We start from the raw sequence: 19,617 nt of genomic DNA, 5'->3' as shown, positions 1-19,617 counted from the left end.
GTCGTTAGACAGTACTTAGCCTTCCGAATTTTACAAGTGACAGCTGGACTGTGAAGAGGAGCTGAGCTTGTACAATTGCGGCTCTCCTTCAGCTTTTCAAATTTTGGAAAAAAGAAGATAATAACATTTGTTTTTTCCTGACCCCAGATTACTGGCCAAGCCAGGTAATTTTGGAGGTATGGCAACATACCCAGGCATTTTTCTGTCTTTATACTGTTCACGTTGTGAACAAAGGAGGGAATTGATAGAACATTATTATTTTTATGCTTTTTAATTTTCAGCATGTTAGTGAATAATCCCATAGACTAACAAGCTAAATGATGTTCATTTTAGGCAGGGTGTTATTCCTATACTTTAGTATCCTTTCTTTGTATGGCAGTAACCATCTGTTAGTATTTTATTTACCATCCCTCTATATCCTGTAGGCTACAATAATGTGTGTGTGTGTGTCTACCCCCCCAATTTCATTTAAGCCCCTTGTGGGTGTGTGTGCGTGTGTGTGTTTAACCCCTCTCCCCCCCTATTTCCTTAAAGCCCCTTGTTAGTACCCTATTAGATGATCCAATAAGGGGTATGTATAATTCTCATTTCATATACTATTGTGTGAGAGACAATTAAAATTGCAGTCCTTTTGGACCAGTAACGAGTGTGTGTCATTCAGTTGGGCTTCCCAGTACTGCAGAGGTTACAGACGAAACCAGCAATTGATAAATTAATAAAAGTTCATGGCAAATAAAGCACTGATAGTGTTAATTTACTTACGGTGCACTATTTAGTGAATAAAACCCCAAGTGAAACACATTTTTACAACCCATCCTTTATTTAAGCTCCAGCCCTACTGGTGTAAATTAATTATGTCTAGCTCTAAGGAACAAACATATTGAAATAACTTTAGTTACCAGAATAGTGATCACCAAATACAGCTAAATCCAGAATTACAGTAAAGTGAATTACAGTATAATGTATAAAAGGGGGAGACAATTCAGCTGTATTATTCAGACACCAACTGCAAGGTTTCTGCTGTAAAATGCTGCTGAAACTCACAGACACTTTAATATTGATCATTATCCTGGGGTGCATTGTATTATCTGGAGAACTAATGTCTGGTTTTAGAGCTGCATCTGGTGCATGTAAAGTCTTACTATGCGTACTAATCCTATGTATGGAACTCAGCAGATCTGTGATCCAGGAATCAGCCTGTAATCTGAGAATCAGAGAATCCTTCGAGGACTATGAATACTTTCAGGAAGGAGACATTATCATTGGAGGAGTTTTCACTGTAAATACAGCTGTGGAGAATTATCCATTTACACCGGGAATAAAGAAAATGTTTCTGTGCTTGGCGTAAGTAACCCCGATTCTCCCCCTGGCAGGATGGCAGACTTAGGATGGGCCCACCAATGAATTCCAGCATAGATATGAAACGGTTAATGGTCTGAACTCTTAAACCTAGCTTTTAATTTTGTATTTCTTAAGAGTGCTGTTTATTGTAACCTTTCATTTGTTAAACCACCGACCATATCAGGAAACGTACAGTAGTCAGGTTTCCCTATGCTCTTGTCTAATGAATGCATTTTACTGTGTACCAAAAATGACAAATTCTATGTCATCTCGGATTTCTCTTCTGAAATCTCAAAGCTGATCGTGGCTTTTTGTTTATGTTTCATTCACTAATGTTTAACCCCTTCACTGCCAAGTGGTTTGCAATAAAATCTAACTCCATAATCCAAGTATTTTGGGTGTCTAGAAAAGTAATGTTTCAATGTATTTTAATTTCACTATGCGTAGCAAAGCACATTATTTAATAGAAATGTTTCACTTCATCTGTGAATAAAATCAATATTTGGTGGCTGTCTCTCAACCATCAATCTATTTTTCTATTTCTGGTGCCAAGAATATAACTCTGATTTATGACACAAATGAACATGCTCATCTAATGTCTGGTTTAATTGTTTGTGATATGTCCATACGGCACTTTGGAGATACAGAATTTGGGTTTAGACGAATCACAGTTCTCTAGCATGTAAGCTCATTGAGCAGGGCCCTTAACCCCTCTGTTCCTGGTTACAACTGCTTGTTTGTCCGTCCACCCACTGTAAAGTGCTGCAGAATTTGTTGGCGCTCTATAAATATTAACATAATAATAATAATAATTTGAAACAATGCACAAATCTAACTAAAAAACATGAATCTATTTAGTTCCCATTATCGAAACTAAATGATGGAAAAATATTAAGATAATAATAATAATTGAAAAAAGGCCAGTAATTTGTATGGCTGTTGGTTCTGGACCAGAGTAGGCCTCTGGAAAGGCTTTTGGGGGGTCTGAGGATAGCAGAAATCCCATAGAGGAAGCAAAATAAGGTGTTGCTGACTAGATCACCAGAACCTCCAGGCAAACTGCAGTTCTAGCTATGGGACTTTGAGTAGGTGCTCTGTGCTGTTTCTTCACTTCCTGAATCATTTCTTTTATAAGCTGGACTGCTACCTATAGACATGTTCAGTTTATAGATAAACATGTGAATTGGGGCATGCCCAGAACATGCATTTCCTAATAGTGGTGCTGCTGTAAAGAATAAAAAAACATATGCAAAATGCGGATTTATGGAATAGACCAAACCATGTAAAATGCAGTTTGAGTGATGATCATACAAAAATATAAAGCTACATAATATCAAATATGTTCGCAAATAAATCTGCGGCTTAGGTCGCACCATATAACCTTACAATGGTTAAATCCACCATTAGGCATATGCAGTGATGTATCCTGGTTTTGTGCTGCCCTAGGCAGAGGCGGCTCTCTAATTAGGCGGTTTAGGCGGCCGCCAAAGGCCTCGCGCTGGCTGGGGCCTCGCGGCCGCCTAAACCGCCTGTTGGCAGAGTGTGTCAGGTCCTCGGTCACTGACCGAGGACCTGACACCAGGAGGGGGCCCGGCGGCTTGCCCGGTATGCCGCCGGGTGCGAGGCCCCTCCTGGCTGCCCGGCCACCATCGCAGACACTGGTCTGCAGCTCCGCAGTGTGCAGAGCTGCAGACCATGTGACTCGCGAGAATTGGCCAATCAGAGCGTTGCCGCGGGTTACCACGGCAACACTCTGAAATCTCGCGAGATTACTCGGTCTGCAGCTCTGCAGAGCTGCAGACCGAGAGCAGTGGCCACCGGACCAGCAGGGAGCCCACTGGACCACCAGGGAAATCAAGGTAGGCTCTCCCTCCCCATCACCCCCCAACACACTCAGCCTCTCCCCCCCAGTCACCATCACCACACTCAGCCTTACCCCCAGCCTCACCATCCCCCACCACCACCCTCAGCCTCACCACCCCCCACCACCATCACCCCCACCACCCTCAGCCTCACCACCCCTAGCCCCCACCACCCTCACCATCACCCACCACCCTCAGCATCACCCCCCTCAGTCTCACCCCCAGCCCCCCTCAGCCTCACCCCCCACCACCCTCAGCCTCACCACCCCTAGCCCCCACCACCCTCACCATCACCCCCACCACCCCTAGCCCCCACCACCCTCACCACTACCCCACCACCTTCAGCCTCACCCCCACCACCCTCAGCCTCACCACCCTCACCACTACCCCCACCACCCTCAGCATCACCCCCCTCAGTCTCACCCTCAGCCCCCCTCAGCCTCACCCCCCACCACCCTCAGCCTCACCTCCCACCACCCTCAGCCTCAGTACCCCTAGCCACCACCACGCTCAGCCTCACCCCCCCACCACCCTCACCATCACCCCCCTCAGCCTCACCACCACCCTCACCATCACCCCCCACCACCCCACCGCCCTCACCACCACCCCACCACCCTCAGCATCACCCCACTCAGCCTCACCCCCACCACCTTCAGCATCACCCCCCTCACCACTACCCCCACCACCCTCAGCATCACCCCCCCTCAGTCTCACCCCCAGCCCCCCTCAGCCTCACCCCCCACCACCCTCAGCCTCACTACCCCTAGCCCCCACCACCCTCACCATCACCCCCACCACCCCCAGCCTCACCACCACCCTCACCATCACCCCCCACCACCCCTAGCCCTCACCACCCTCAGCATCACCCCACTCAGCCTCACCCCCACCACCCTCAGCATCACCCCCCCACCACCCTCAGCCTCACTACCCCTAGCCCCCACCACCCTCACCATCACCCCCCACCACCCTCAGCCTCACCACCCCTAGCCCCACCACCCTCACCACCACCCTCAGTCTCACCCCCAGCCCCCCTCAGCCTCGCCCCCCACCCCCCCTCAGCATCATCCCCCTCAGCCTCACCCCCACCACCCTCACCCACCCCTTCACCATCACCCCACCACCCTCAGCATCACCCCTCACCACCCACCACCCTCAGCATCACCCCCCACCACCCTCAGCATCACCTCCCCCCACCAGCCTCACCCCCCCACCAGCCTCACCCCCCCACCCTCACCCCCCCACCCTCACCCCCCACCACCCTCACCCCCCCACCCTCACCCCCCACCACCCTCACCATCACCTCCCACCACCCTCAGCCTCACCACCCCTAGCCCCCACCACCCTCACCACCACCCTCAGTCTCACCCCCAGCCCCCCTCAGTCTCACCCCCCCCTCAGCCTCGCCCCCACCCCCCTCAGCATCATCCCCCTCAGCCTCACCCCCACCACCCTCAGCATCACCACCCCCACCACCCTCAGCATCACCACCCCACCCCCCTCAGCATCACCACCCCACCACCCTCAGCATCACCCCCCACCACCACCCTCAGCATCACCACCCCCACCACCCTCAGAATCACCACCCCACCCCCCTCAGCATCACCACCCCACCACCCTCAGCATCACCCCCCACCACCACCCTCAGCATCACCCCCCACCACCACCCTCAGCATCACCCCCCACCACCACCCTCAGCATCACCCCCCACCACCACCCTCAGCATCACCCCCCTCTCACTCTCACATTATCCACCCTCTCACTCTCACATCACCCCCCCTCTCCCTCTCACCATCACCCCCCTCTCCCTCTCACCATCACCCCCTCTCCCTCTCGCCATCACCCCCCCTCTCCCTCTCGCCATCACCCCCCCTCTCCCTCTCGCCATCACCCCCCCTCTCCCTCTCGCCATCACCCCCCCTCTCCCTCTCGCCATCACCCCCCCCTCTCCCTCTCGCCATCAACCCCCCTCCCTCTCACCATCAACCCCCCTCCCTCTCACCATCAACCCCCCTCTCACCATCACCCCCACACCATCACCCCCCTCTCACCATCACCCGCCTCTCCCCCCCCCCCCCATACACACAACACACTTCAAGCAGCTACCCCATACACATAGGGTCTCAGACAAAAACGCAAACATGTTCAGAGACATACATTCACACACACAAGGATACTCTTTGTCAGACACACTCTCAGGCACATACACAGGTAGACAGTGCATCAATGTGTATATGTGACACTTTTTTTTGTTAGTGGGGCCTCATGTTTGCGTTTCGCCTAAGGCCTCATAAAGTCTAGAGCCGCCTCTGGCCCTAGGCATAACAAAACTCAGGCTTCCCTCCCTCACCTCTCCCCCCCCCTCACCCCCCCGCCTTCTAAATACACATACACACTCACTGACAGACAAATATACACTCAGACACACACATTCACGGACAGAAACACATACACTAGCTAACAGACATACACACTCACTGACAGACACACATACACACATTTACTAACAGACGCACACACTCTCACTTACAGACACACACCCTCACTAACAGACACATATGGTCAATAACGGACACACACACTCACTAACACACACGTATACACTCTCACTAACAGCATGCATACACACTCACTAACAGACACACACACAAACTAACAGACACACACACTAACACACTCACTAACAGACACACACACAAACTAACAGACACACACACTAACAAACTCACACACACACACATACTAACACATTCATTAACAGACACACACACACTAACAGGCACACACACACAAAGTAACACACTCCCTAACATACACACACACTGACACACAGACACACACACTCACTAACATACACACACATACCCATTAACAGACACAAACACTCACATTTTTTTTTTTTTTTTTTTTTAAATTCAATCTCCCCAGCCTCCCTACCTTTGGGAGTGCTGTGGTGGATTCTTGCTTACCCAGGGGTCCAGTGGGACTTGTGGGCAGCCGGTCACTGCAGTCAGCGAGGGAGCACTGATCCTCCTGTTCAGCTCCCTTGTGCGCTGCGTAGTGATGCCGGGGCCAGAGTGACATCATATCCCAGCTCCGGCATCACTGCGGTGCACGCGAGGGAGCTGAACAGGAGGATCAGTGCTCCCTCGCTGCCCGCCCAGAAAGTGCCACTGCTGCCAGCCTTGGGGGGCCATAAGGTTGCCAGCTGGCTAGCTCCTGAGCCCCCCAGGACAAGAGGCTGGCAAGGCATTTGCTAGGGCGATTGGGGGCCGGCTTTTGCCTTGTCAGCCTCACGGTAAATATGCTATTTGCTTTGGTTCCAATGCAATTGTGAACATGTTGGCTTATTTAGAAATCCATGCAGCTAGATCAATAAAGAATCAAAATTATCTGTTTTGGATCCATTAATTTTGACAAGGACAGAACATTTTGATTGTTCAGCTGTTTGTTTAGTAGATAAATATTGTAGATAAATAAAATGGGTATTCCTATGTGGAATTGCCATATTTGCTAGGCAGATAGCTCCCTTAATTGGTATCCTTAAATATGGCAATCCATGTAAGGATAGCATATTAGGGGGCTATCTACTAAACTGTGGAACCATCACAGTAAAGAAAAAAGGCTTTTCTTAAAGAGACACTATAGTCATCAGAAGCACTACAGTTTAATGTAGTGGTTTTGGTAGCTTCAGACTGCCCCTGGAGACTGAGCACTGTAAATGCTGCCTTTTCAGAGGAAAGCCCGTGTTCACATTGGTGCCTAGTAATACCTCGAGTGACAATATATCAAGGCAGTGTGCAGAACTGGCATTCAGCATTTACTGAGATAGGAAGGTGGCCAGTAAACAGCCACTTCAGGACTATAGTGTCAGGAAAACATTTTTCATTCTTGACACTATAGTGCTCCATTAATGTTGATCTTTCAGCAGTTTTGGAGCCCATGGAACAACGCAGTGGGAGGAGTGGGCCTTGACAGGGCCAGAGAGTGGGCAGGTGTAATATGGTTAGGGGTTGGTTTAGGATAATACAGTGGGGGGGGGGGGGTATGGTTAGTTTAAATAACGGCCATCTTAGAAAGTTGCCATTTTAATCGGAGCCTCACTTACCTGTTAATTGTCCCTCCCACCCTCCCTAGGTGTTGAGGTGTTTTTCCCGTTAGGTCACATCGGCGGGAACAGGGCGTGGTAAAGTCGGAATTTTGGTGGAGTTGGAAGTGGACAGGCCAAGGATTAGGCTGGTGTAGGCAGGATGGAAATAAGGTTGGTAGGTTTGAGCTCTTCGGTGGCTATGAACCTAGGGGTGTGGGTGTGTCTGAGTGATTATGTGTGTCTGTCTTTACGTGTGTCTGTAAGTGTGTGTGTCTGTGAGGGAGCCTGTGTGTTTGATTGTGTGTGTCTGTCAGTGTGTGTCTGTGAGTGTGTGTCAGTGAGTGAGTGTGTGTGTTTGCGTCATTGTGTGTGTATGTCAGTGATTGTGTGTTTCTGTCAGTGTGTCTGTGAATGAGTCAGTGATTGTGTGTGTCTGTCAGATTGTGTTAAATCAGTGCGTGTGTGTATTTCAGTCAAAGTGTGTGTGTTAGTCTATAACAGGAAGAGGTGTGGCAAATGTAAATTAGGTGGTGCCTGAGTTCCGTCATGCCTAGGGCAGCACAGATGCAAAATACACCACTGAGGCCAGGGCAGACCGGGGATATCCTTTCATCTCCCCTGCTCCAGTCTTGATCCAGTTCAATTTTTTGAACCCCTGCTCTGATCTGGGTGATTTTTGGATATGTTGTTCACCCAGATAAGGGCTGTCAGGGGATGTGACTGTATACTAGGGTACTTTGTAAAATATGTGTTTTTTTATGCTTGGGGTGTGTTCCAGTGGTTGTTCCTCTGGCCTGAAAAGTTGTATAAAAATCCAGCCTGTACCATTAAACTCTCAGATCTTCTTATCCTCAACTCGCAGCCTTGTCTCGTGTTGTAGGGAACAGCTATAATCACTACAGGGATTGCTATAATCATTATACTCCCTTGGATTCTACTAGTTCTTGTAAGAGCTCTACAGCTGATCCTGCTATACTCTCCTGGAGGAGAGAGTTACCCATTGGAACCTGGAGCCTTGTCGTAGGTCCTGGGTGGTCAGAAGACAGCAAGACCCCAACCAAGCTCAGGTGGTTCGTGGGGTCTGCAGTTCCTAGTCTGCACTAGGAGCATCTGTTGGCAGAGTTTGGAGTTCGATACCACAGTCATAAGGACAGTGTGGCAGCAGAACGCTGGCCTGACCCTTGTCAAATACATCTTGAAATTCTTAGAACTCAGCGGGCAACAAAGAGGCAGAAGATGTGCACAAAACTTTGCCCGATTTCCGGAGACAAGAAAATGTGCATTGCTGGGACCAAGATAATATCTCAGATTTGTGCCAATCAAATGTGGGGTTATGCTTCTGTAGCCAAGGGTATCCCAAAACAACTGGGTTATATGTAGAGGAAATCATCTAGAGTTGGACCATCTCATGGTGTAGAGCCCCTACAGCCAAAGATATGCAGGTCTCATGAGTTACGTGGGTAGGCTGTAGTGGTCTTCCATAGATTGGCTTTGACCACTACAGCGGTGGGAGGCTGTAAGGGTATAGTGTGCTCTGATGCAAAGGCACTGTCTATAAACAAGCCTGCAGCCCCAGAATTGAGCAATGCCTGGATATTAATGGATGACTCAGGCCAGGAGAGGACAATAGGATCTCTGGGGATGTGGAAATGCCACCAAAGGTCTTTCCCTGATAGTACCTTAGGTGCATGCATTTTCCTGGACGAATCGGGCAAGACTTTAACAGGTGACCATGGTATAGGCACAGGCCTTCCCTCCTCATAAAGGCCCTCTCCTCGACAGAGAGGCATGAGAAGCCTAATTACCTTGGCTCCACACCCTCAGAAGACTCAGGACCAGGAGGGAGACTTGAATGGGGAAGAAAAGCTCGGTGCCATATATACAGGAGGCCACCGCAGCTGCTCCCTGTTTGAAGATCTCTCTTGGAGTCGGATATCAAGGAGGATGATATCAGTTCCTCGAGATCTTTAGGTAATTCTCTGGCTGAAATCTCATCCTTAATAGCATTGGAGAGCCCATGTTAAAAGGCAGCCACAAGAGTCTCCTTGTTCCTCTGCTGCCAGGGTACAATTGTTCTCGTGCCCTGTGCATTAGACATGGGTTGTTTGGCAGCAGAGGTGGAGCGAGCTGGAATATCAAATACCCTTTTAACCCCTTAAGGACACATGACATGTGGGACATGTTATGATTCCCTTTTATTCCAGAAGTTTGGTCCTTAAGGGGTTAAAGGATGCCATAAATTCAGAATAATTGTAAATAATGGGTCTCTCTGCCTCCCAGAGAGGATTTGCACAAGCTAGGGCTTTATCAGAGAGCAAAGAAATCATGAACCCAACAGGGTTGAGGCAGAGACGAGTGAAGTGAGGCTGGATCCAGATGTGCAGTACGAATCAGGAGAGTCTGGAGTGCATGCGCACAGTGGTCCAAACGGTAGTTCTGCTGGTCCCACCGAGTAAATAGGTTAGGTATAGGTAGAACTGTTTTGGGCATGGGACCATGCCATCTACATTCATGGCCCTTGCGTAATGTTGGGGACCAGGAACCAGCCAGAGAGAACTTAGATGCAAAACACCTTTAATATAAATAGAAAATAAAGAAATAACCAAAAGCAAAGTTCAGGAGGCGAGCAGGGATCAGGCACTAAAGCGGGTAGTCAGACGAGCCAGGATCAGGAGAACGGAGAGCAGCAAAGTCAGGAACAAGGCCAGAGTCAGGAACCAGGAATACACAGGAACAAGGAGTCTTCTGGGAAACAGGAAACCATGCAAGGGCAAGGAGGTACTGTGACATGCTGCTTAAATAGGCTGCACTGATTAGCAGCAGGGTTGGTTACTACAATCAGGTGAGTAACCGTTGTAACATTAATGAAACAGCTGATCGTTGAAATCAGCTGAAAGTTCAGACACAGAAAAAACAGAGGGCTTGAGGGCCCTGCTCAATGAGCTTACATGCTAGAGGATATAAATATGCACTACTCACACTTGTTATTTAGACTTGACAAAGGCACATAAAAGTGCCGAAACATTGTCTGTTTTATGTGCTCCTGCAATAAAAACTGTCTTATGAGGAAACCACGGGTGTGCCCAGACATTCTGTATTTGGAACCTTGTCTAATTATCGGCCACCATACTCATAAGGAATGTTATCTTGGGTGCTGGTGATAAGTTGATGATGTTACCATTGAAGTAACAGTACATACTTATTTAAGATCTTCATGGCTTGAAATTATTTGGAATCCTAGCTGATTAACAATTGCATTTTAATATTGTTTAAGACACTGACAATAACTTATTATAATGTTCAGAATCCTGGTTTGACAGGGATTGGTCATGTTTGAATGTATCACTAGACTTGTGTAAGGTGGGAAAGAAATTTTGGCTGAACAACTCAAACATTTTATCCAGGAAATCCTCATTTCGGCCAGATGGCTGTTCAGTTTAACCAAATTTTTTAAAAATTTGGAAAATAATTCAGAAGAACACAGATATTTTGTTTGTTTTTGTAGTACACTGATAGGCCCATTTTCCTGCCATTTGATTCACTGATTAAGTGAGGTAATGTAACCAATAGATGGAAACCGAGGAGGGCAGTAAAAAATCTAAATGTTAGATATTTCTGTATTTTTATGAATATAGATTTTTTTTATTTTTACTGTTCCTCTTTTTGGTAACAGCAAATTCTCAGACATCACTTGGTGCGCGTGCGCATTACTGTCCCAATTCTCCTCTTTGTGGAACATTGTCTTAGACAATGCCACAGGAGGCTGTATCTCCTCCATGATGGTACCTTGGGAGGATAGGTTAGCAGTGGTTAGCTGTGGGAAGGGAGCCTCAATGCTGGAACAAGGTAAGTGAAACTTAATTTAAAAAATAAATAAAAAAATTACACGGAGGGGGAGGGACCTGCCTACAATGGGGACAGACACTATAGTTTTAGAAATTACTGATTACAGACTACTGTACTAACGATGTTCCTTTAACCCCTTAAGAACCAAACTTCTGTAATAAAAGGGAATCATGACATGTCATGATTCCTTAAGGGGTTAATGATTTGTTTGTGAAATGTTGATTGTAATGGCTTTGAGAGCTGTGATTAATGCCAGACTGTAAAATAACCCTTAGGTATTATTAAGGTGAAATAATCACCATCATAAAATTAAACTTTTGTTTGTAAAATGTAGAAATGATCAGCAGCTTAATTTTATTTTATTTTATTTGAAAAAGTCATGTTATACAATTGAAGGTTATGCTAGCTTTAGTCTACAGATCATTTTAATTTTAGTAATGACAGTAAGCAAGTATTATGCATATCTTTCTGGGGCATGAGGGAGGGCAGATGCAGGGGGAGTTATAGTGCCAAGAATACAGCTTATATAGTATCCCTTTAACTCCGTAGCAGCTGCTTCCTCTAACTAAATCTTACAATACAGCATGTGAACAGGAATACAGAAGGTATACTGTAACCCGTAGAAGGGAATACTCGTCCCCTCTTGACTAAATCGATGTTCCTTATAGCCCCCAGCCCCCCTCATGGGACACAAGGCTTGGCTTCTCTTATGCTCAATTCCTCTATCTTTCTTCCTCTTTCTCCTTATCTCTCTTCTGTACCTTTTCTTTACTTCAATTGGAATATTTTACTGTGATGAATCAGGGTGAGCAGGGTCTTATGCCACTTATTTTGTCATTTTTCATTACTGGTCATTCAATTACTTGGGTTGTAGATATACCTAATTCGATAACTTAAATCTATAGGAAGTCTGCATGTGTCAATTAGTATTTCCACATTCAGCTTTAATTGTGAGTAACCTGGACAGCTTGTTTCTTACGATAACTTCACTACCCTTCTTAACTGTCATTGAGATGTTCGGGAATAGCAAATGTGTCAATTTCCAGCAATATTTCCCTACTTGCATTTATCAATGATATGGCGTTTGCACTTGAACCTGGATGTCCACAACATGCATGAACTCTGTGATATGTGTATGTTTACCTTGAATTCCACAATAAAAGCTTCAACTCTGAACTCCACAGCAGCAAAGAATCATGTAGAAAACAAAGAACCAATCAGAAACAAGTAATGTATATATGAGGTACAGTGAAGCCAAACACCTCCTCTTTCTTTATGCAACATCACAGGTAAAATAGAGAAAACATGGAACAAACAGAAAAACATAAACCTCCGGAATCAGCATCCTGCAGAATGAGGATTCCAACCAAACCTGAGCAGCAAATACATCCTCTTATGTGAGTTGAACTGAAAAGAAAATGTGTAAAACGCTTGCAGATGAAAATGAAGGAAAGGGAGTCATTTGTTACATGTGAGTTTACAGAGGAAGAGGTTCTATTTCAACTGTCAAAAGTAAAGACAAATAAGTCAATGGGACCTGATGGAATACACCCAAAGCTATTAAAAGAGCTTAGTAGAAGCCCGATGCACCGGTAAAAATGTCACAGCAAGGCGTAAACTTACCCAGCACAGTGGCCACCTTTGTCACACCAAACAACCTGGGTGCACACCAATGGTCTAGCTACACTGCTCCCCTTTGACAAGCACTAAGGCTGTTTTGGCATTAATATCAGGTGAATACCTTGACAAACTAATCACACTCAGATACCCCAGTGTGCCAACTGGGCCACACCATACAACACGACTTCCACATGCAATACAAATATACGTTAAACCGCAGTTAGACAAAAGACTTAGTTCTGCATTGTAACTCGCAACTGTTTAAACACTTATATGTTCATCATATTATAACAAAAATGTGCTGTAACCTGAAGCCACGTCTGTAGAAATCAATGTACCATACTCGCACTGTATTAGCTGTTGTGGCTTTGCAGATATGATTGTTAACTCATGCACGACCAAAAAAAAAAACCTGATGGAATACACCCAAAGTTTTTAAAAGAGCTTAGTGGTGTACTAGCAAAACCATTAACAGATTTATTTAACCAATCATTGTTAACAGGAGTAGTCCCAGAAGATTGAAAGTTAGCGAATGTTGTGCCCATTCACATGACAGGTGTATAGTCGCCATTTGGGCAGTCGGAATCCAGGACAAACCACCCCCATAACCTAACCCAATAACACACGGACACTAAGTATTATGGGGAAATTTGTCCACAGCTTTATTAACCAATAATTATAATAATAATAATAATAATAATAATAATAATAATAACAATAATAAATTAACATATTTTAACATGGGTCATTGCCCCCCATACTCCGCCCCCTCGCATCCTGTTCCTTCGGCTACCATACAAAAGGCAATGACCCCCATATAATAACACCTATACATATTTATAACATATTTATAACATACACCAACATTCCAAAGTGCCAACCAACCATTAACCACGGCAGGGGTATACCCGGATACCCCTGCCCCACCAGGTTCTGAGTCACCTCCAGGACTCGAAACCTCTCAACCACCGATGACCACAATCTGTTATTCCACCTCACGTTCATCCAGGGGAGCCTATTTCCTCTCCTTCGGCTCCCCGTCCCGCCGCTGTGAAAGAAATGGGTTAAAGAAACACATAACAAACAAAGGGAGGGTGGGTGGGACAAACTCAACCAGGTAGAAAGTTAGAATGACTCACCTAAAATGGCTGCTCATTTAAATAGCCAATCCTACTTACCCATAATCCAACCCTTGCTTACTTCCTCCTAAGCCCGCCTCCTAACCCCTGTCAAGGCCTTTTTCCGCTTAGCTGCGCTCTAGCTACATGGGGCTACAAGAAACGTAGTAGGGAGGAGTCGGGCAACTATAGGCAGGGCTCGAGTCCGGCACTTTTTCCACAGCAGGAACGCCGCTCCCATTACTAGTCCTGCAGGACCCAGGGCTGGCACAAGCAACTGCCAGAGCAGGTGGGGAGCACAAATCTGAATCCCCTGCCTGTGATTGGGGACCCTGATTTCTAAACTCACCTCTCTCCCTGCAGCCAGTGGAGTCGGCCGGCCTCTCCTGATGATGTCAGGAGGAGGGATCGTGACTTTCACTGCTCTTCTCTCAGGTCCGCTGGGGAGTCTGGGAGAAGAGAGAGGAAGTCATGCCCAGTCCTCCTGACATCATATACTCTGCCCTTGGGTTTTTACATCCAAGATGCATTATCTTGCACTTATTCACATTAAATGTCAGTTGCCACAACTCTGACCATTTTTCTAGTTTACCTAAATCATTTGCCATTTGGCTTATCTGTCCTGGAACATCAACCAGGGCCAGATTAAGAGCCCAGTGGGCCTGGTGCTGACAATTATGATGGGCCTAATTACAGAATCATATTGACCAAAAACAGTAAAACACTCCCAAGCGTCATGTATCTGATGGAGATGGTGCTGGAGTGAAAGAAAACAGCAGCTATAAGAAAACACATACCCTAGGCTAATCTCTCACTAATTTATGTTTTCATCTTTCAAGTAAATCCATAACCCCTAACAGCAGTGTCCAGTCAAGCAGGAAGTCAATGGGCACGGTAAAAGGGTGTGCCACTGACACAAATCATGTAACCTGCCAAAAGGGGCGAACATGCCCAAAAAGAGGACATGTCTGCCCAAAGAATTAGAAGGCCAGCCTGGCATGAATGCATGTCAGGCTGCCTGCCAATCATTCAGCTGGCCAATTAAGGGCATACTATGCAGACAGCACCCTGAAATGCATCTAATGATGCGCTCGCTCAACGCTTTCTAAGGAGTGTCCCCTAGCACTCGCTGGTCCACTTGTCTCCTTACCTTCTTACTAGCAGGCAGAAGCTCCTGGTATATAGTCTGGGACAGAGAAAAGCTGTATGTAGTGAGTGTAGAAGAAAGGGAACATGCCACAGTGTTAGAGAGACCAAAGTCAGCATTACCTTAAAGGATCACTATAGGGTCAGGAACAAAAACATGAACTCATGACCCTATAGTGTTAACACCACCATCTAGCCCCCCTGGGCCCCTCATGCCTCCATAAACATAGCAAAATCTTACTGTATTCAAGCCTGAAGCTGTAACTCTGCATGCTGTTAGACTCAGAAAAACAAGCAGTCTGCTGACATCATTAGAAGTGGTGGCCTGATCCAATCACAGTGCTTCCCCATAGGATTGGCTGAGACTGACAAAGAGGCAAGTCAGGGGCAGAGCCAGCATGATTCAAACACAGCCCTGGCCAATCAGCATCTCCTCATAGAGATGAATTGAATCAATGAATCTCTTTGAGGAATGTACAGTGTCTGCATGCAGAGGGAGGAGATACGGAATGTTTGGATGCATTTTAGGCAGCCATGGCCCAGGAAGGATCTCTAACAGCCATCTGAGGAGTGGCCAGTGAAGTTATCACTAGGCTGTAATGTAAGCACTGCATTTTCTCTGAAAAGACAGTGTTTACAGCAAAAAGCCTGAAGGTAATGATTCTACTCACCAGAACAAATTAAATAAGCTGTAGTTGTTCTGGTGACTCTAGTGTCCCTTTAACCATATTCATTGTCAGCCAGTTCACACAAGTTGTGTTCCCATACATCCCTCTTAAGTTTCCATACTTAAGTAAGAGTATGTGAAAAGTAGTTAGGGTTGCAACCTTTCTTGGAAAAACATACCGGCCTTGCTAATTTGCATAATTAAATATGTATGGATGACATCACATGATGATAATCACAAGGAGTGACATAAGAGAAAATGCTGTAAAATCACCAAAAAACTACTTAGTTTGATTCTGCTGTATAGATGGATTCCTGTGTCCCCATGTGTCTGTGTCATAATGTCTCCCAATGTCCCTTAGTGTCTCAGTGTCTGCCATAATGTCTCCCAGTGTCCCTTAGTGCCTCAGTGTATGTCTCCTTGCAGTCTTTCCCCCCATTCCTTACTTCGCTGAGCTGTAGGCTGTCTCTGCAGGGTGGGTGTTGCTGTCTGGACTCTCTGTAGCTGCACCCCTGCAGATCAGTGAGTATAGATAGGCAGGGAGGGATATGCTGGAACTTCCTATCCCTGCCTGTCTCCACATACAGTGACCCCTACTGGCCAGTGCTGGTATTGCAGAGTATTATCTTGTTTATACTAAGAAAAATACCACCATTTGTATTGCCAGTATCACTGCAATATTGGCACCAGCCAGGCAGCCTCAAATACTGGCTGTGCCAATAAAATAAAAGCCAGGGGGAATCCCTAAGAGTAGTGTGTGGGGGAAAAAAAAATGTAAACAAAAAAATGTAAAAATTTTTTTTTTTTTTTTTTTTTTAAATCAATGGGCCTATTCCATGGGCCTGGGCCTGGAGCTGCAGCTCCATCAGCCCCTATGTTAATCCGGCCCTGACATCAACCCTGTTAAATATCTTAGTATCATCAGCAAAAAGACATACTTTACCATCAAGACCTTCTGCAATATCACTAATAAAAATATTAAAGAGAATGGGTCCAAGTACATATACCTGAGGTACCCCACTGGTGACAAGCCCATGCTTCGAATATACTCCATTGAATACAACCCTCTGTTGCCTGTCACTCAGTCACTGCCTTACACATTCAACAATATTGGAATCCAAACATAAAGATTGCAGTTTATGGATAAGCCTTCTATGTGCAACAGTGTCAAAAGCCTTACTGAGATCTAGGTAAGCAATGTCTACTGCACCACCCTGATCTATTATTTTAGTTACCCAATCAACAAAATCAATAAGATTAGTTTGGCATGATCTCCCTCAAGTAAACCCACGTTGTCTCTGATTTTGAACTCCATGTGTTTTTAGATGTTCAACAATCCTACCCTTTAACATGGTTTCCATTACTTTGCCCACTACTGAAGTAAGGCTTACTGGCCTATAGTTGCCCAACTCCTCCCTACTGCCTTTCTTGTGAATGGGCACAACATTCGCTAACTTCCAGTTGTCTGGGACTACCCCTGTTAGCAATGATTTGTTAAATAAATCTGTTAATGGTTTTGCTAGTACACCACTAAGCCCTTTTAATAGCTTTGGGTGTATTCCATCAGGTCCCATTGACTTATTTGTCTTTACTTTTGACAGTTGAAATAGAACCTCTTCCTCTGTAAACTCACGTGTAATAAATTACTCATTTATCCTTTTTCTTAACTGAGGTCCCTTTCCTTCATTTTCATCTGTAAATACCGAACAAAAATATTCATTGAGGCAGTCAGCCAGACCTTTATCCTCATCTACATACCTTCCTTCTTTTGTTTTTAATCTAACTAATCCTTGTTTTACTTTTCCTTTCTCATTTATGTATCTAAAAAAAGTTTTGTCCCCCTTTTTTACTGACTGTGCTATTTTCTCTTCTGTGTGTGATTTGGAAGCTCTTACAACTTGCTTAGCCTCTTTCTGCCTAATCTTATAGGTCATTCTGTCTTCCTCACTCTGTTTTTTTTATAATTACTAAATGCTAACTTTTTGTGTTTTATTATTTTGGCCACATCTGCGGAGTACCACAGTGGTTTCTTGAATTTTTTGCTTTTACTGACAAGCCTGATGTAATTTTCTGTTGCCTTCAGTAGTGCAACTTTTAAATAATCCCATTTCTTTTGGACTCCATTTAAATTGCTCCAGTCTGATAATGACTCCTTTACACATATTCTAATTTTAGAAAAAGTCTGTTTTTCTAAAGTCTAAAACTTTTGTTTTTGTGTGGTGTGACTCAGTCACTGTTCTTATATTAAACCACACTGACTGATGATCACTGGATCCTAAACTTTCACCTACAGTAATATCTGATACCAAATCTCCATTTGTTAACACTAAATCTAGTATGGCCTCTTTATGAGTTGGCTCCTCAACGACTTGGTTTAGAGACAATCCCAGTAGGGAGTTTAGAATATGTGTGCTCCTGGCACAAGTAGCTATTTTGGTTTTCCAATTCACATCAGGAAGATTGAAGTCACCCATGATGATAACTTCCCCCTTCATTGTCATTTTAGCTATTTCTTCAACTAGTATATTATCTAACTCTTCAATTTGTCCTGGGGGCCTATAAATAGCACCTACACAAGTTACTGTGTGATTACCAAATTCTAATGTAACCCAAACGGACTCTATGTTCGCCTCACTATCCTTTATTAGGCTAGATTTTATGCTATCCTTCACATACAGGGCCCCCCATCCCCCTTTCTTGCCTTCCATGTCTTTTCTATATAAACAGTACCCTGATATTGCTATGTCCGAGTGATTTTTCTCATTATACCATGTCTCAGTAACAGCGACTAAATCTACACTATCAGTTGCCATTATTGCCACAAGTTCATGGATCTTATTCCCTAAACTGCGAGCATTTGTAGACATGACTCTAAGCTTATCATTTTTAACACACTTGCTAGAGGCACCTTCTGTCCTTGTTTTGGGGGACAATTGTATTGATGTTTTATTACCCTTTCCCCCCCCCCCCCAGTTTAAATACATCCTAGCAAAACCTCTGAACTGCTCACTGAGAACATTTGTTCCCTTTTTTGTACAGTTTATTTCCATTCCAAACAGAGCTACCATGAGCAATAAAGCCAAATCCTTGCTCCCGACACCATTCACCAAGCCACAAGTTAAAGTCCCTAATACGCATCCGCCTGTCATTCTGAGTGTTATGCACAGGCAGAACTTCAGAGAATGACAGTGTGGAAGCAACCTGCCGTATATCATTGGCAAAAACACTAAAAACGTCCTTAACCTCTGAAACCTCATTGCAAGCCAAGTCATTTGTCTCTAAATGGACAAGTACATCCAATTCCCCTTCCTACTTTGCTTGCTTAACAATATTACAGATACGTCTCCTGTCTCTGTGAGCAGTAGCTCCGGGAAGACACCTCACAAGACCACCATTGTCCATCTCCACACCTCTTATGATGGAATCCCCCAACAACAACTGCTTTCTATTAGGCCTCTCTGCACAACACCACTAGCCTCAGTGCCTCTCTGCACAACACCACTAGCCTCAGTGCCTCTCTCCACAACACCACTAGCCTCAGTGCCTCTCTCCACAACACCACTAGCCTCAGTGCCTCTCTCCACAACACCTCTAGCCTCAGTGCCTCTCTGCACAACACCGCTAGCCTCAATGCCTCTCTGCACAACAACACTAGCCTCAATGCCTCTCTCCACAACACCACCAGCCTCAATGCCTCTCTCAACAACACCACTAGCCTCAGTGCCTCTCTGCACAATACCACTAGCCTCAGTGCCTCTCTGCACAACACCACTAGCCTCAGTGCCTCTCTCCACAACACCACTACCCTCAGTGCCTGTCTCCATGACACCATTACACTCTGAAAGTGCAGAAAATGAATTATGTAGAGCAACAGACTGTACAATATGCCTTTTATCCACAACTCCAAGTCTACCAGATCCTACAGTAATC

General features: G+C 45.5%; 1 protein-coding gene across 1 annotated transcript in view; it reads left to right on the top strand.

Moving 5' to 3' along the window:
- The first annotated feature begins 1,162 nt into the window (after window positions 1–1,162).
- LOC134585764 (uncharacterized) overlaps window positions 1,163–19,617 on the top strand; it is a 131,725-nt gene continuing 113,270 nt past the window's right edge. Inside the window, exon 1 of the mRNA XM_063441230.1 lies at window positions 1,163–1,344. Coding sequence (XP_063297300.1) covers window positions 1,163–1,344 — 182 coding nt within the window. The remainder of the gene's footprint in view (window positions 1,345–19,617) is intronic.

This window comes from Pelobates fuscus, chromosome 1, assembly GCF_036172605.1.
Source record: "Pelobates fuscus isolate aPelFus1 chromosome 1, aPelFus1.pri, whole genome shotgun sequence".
NCBI lineage: Eukaryota > Metazoa > Chordata > Amphibia > Anura > Pelobatidae > Pelobates > Pelobates fuscus.
This window is presented reverse-complemented; position numbering and strand designations above follow the sequence as displayed.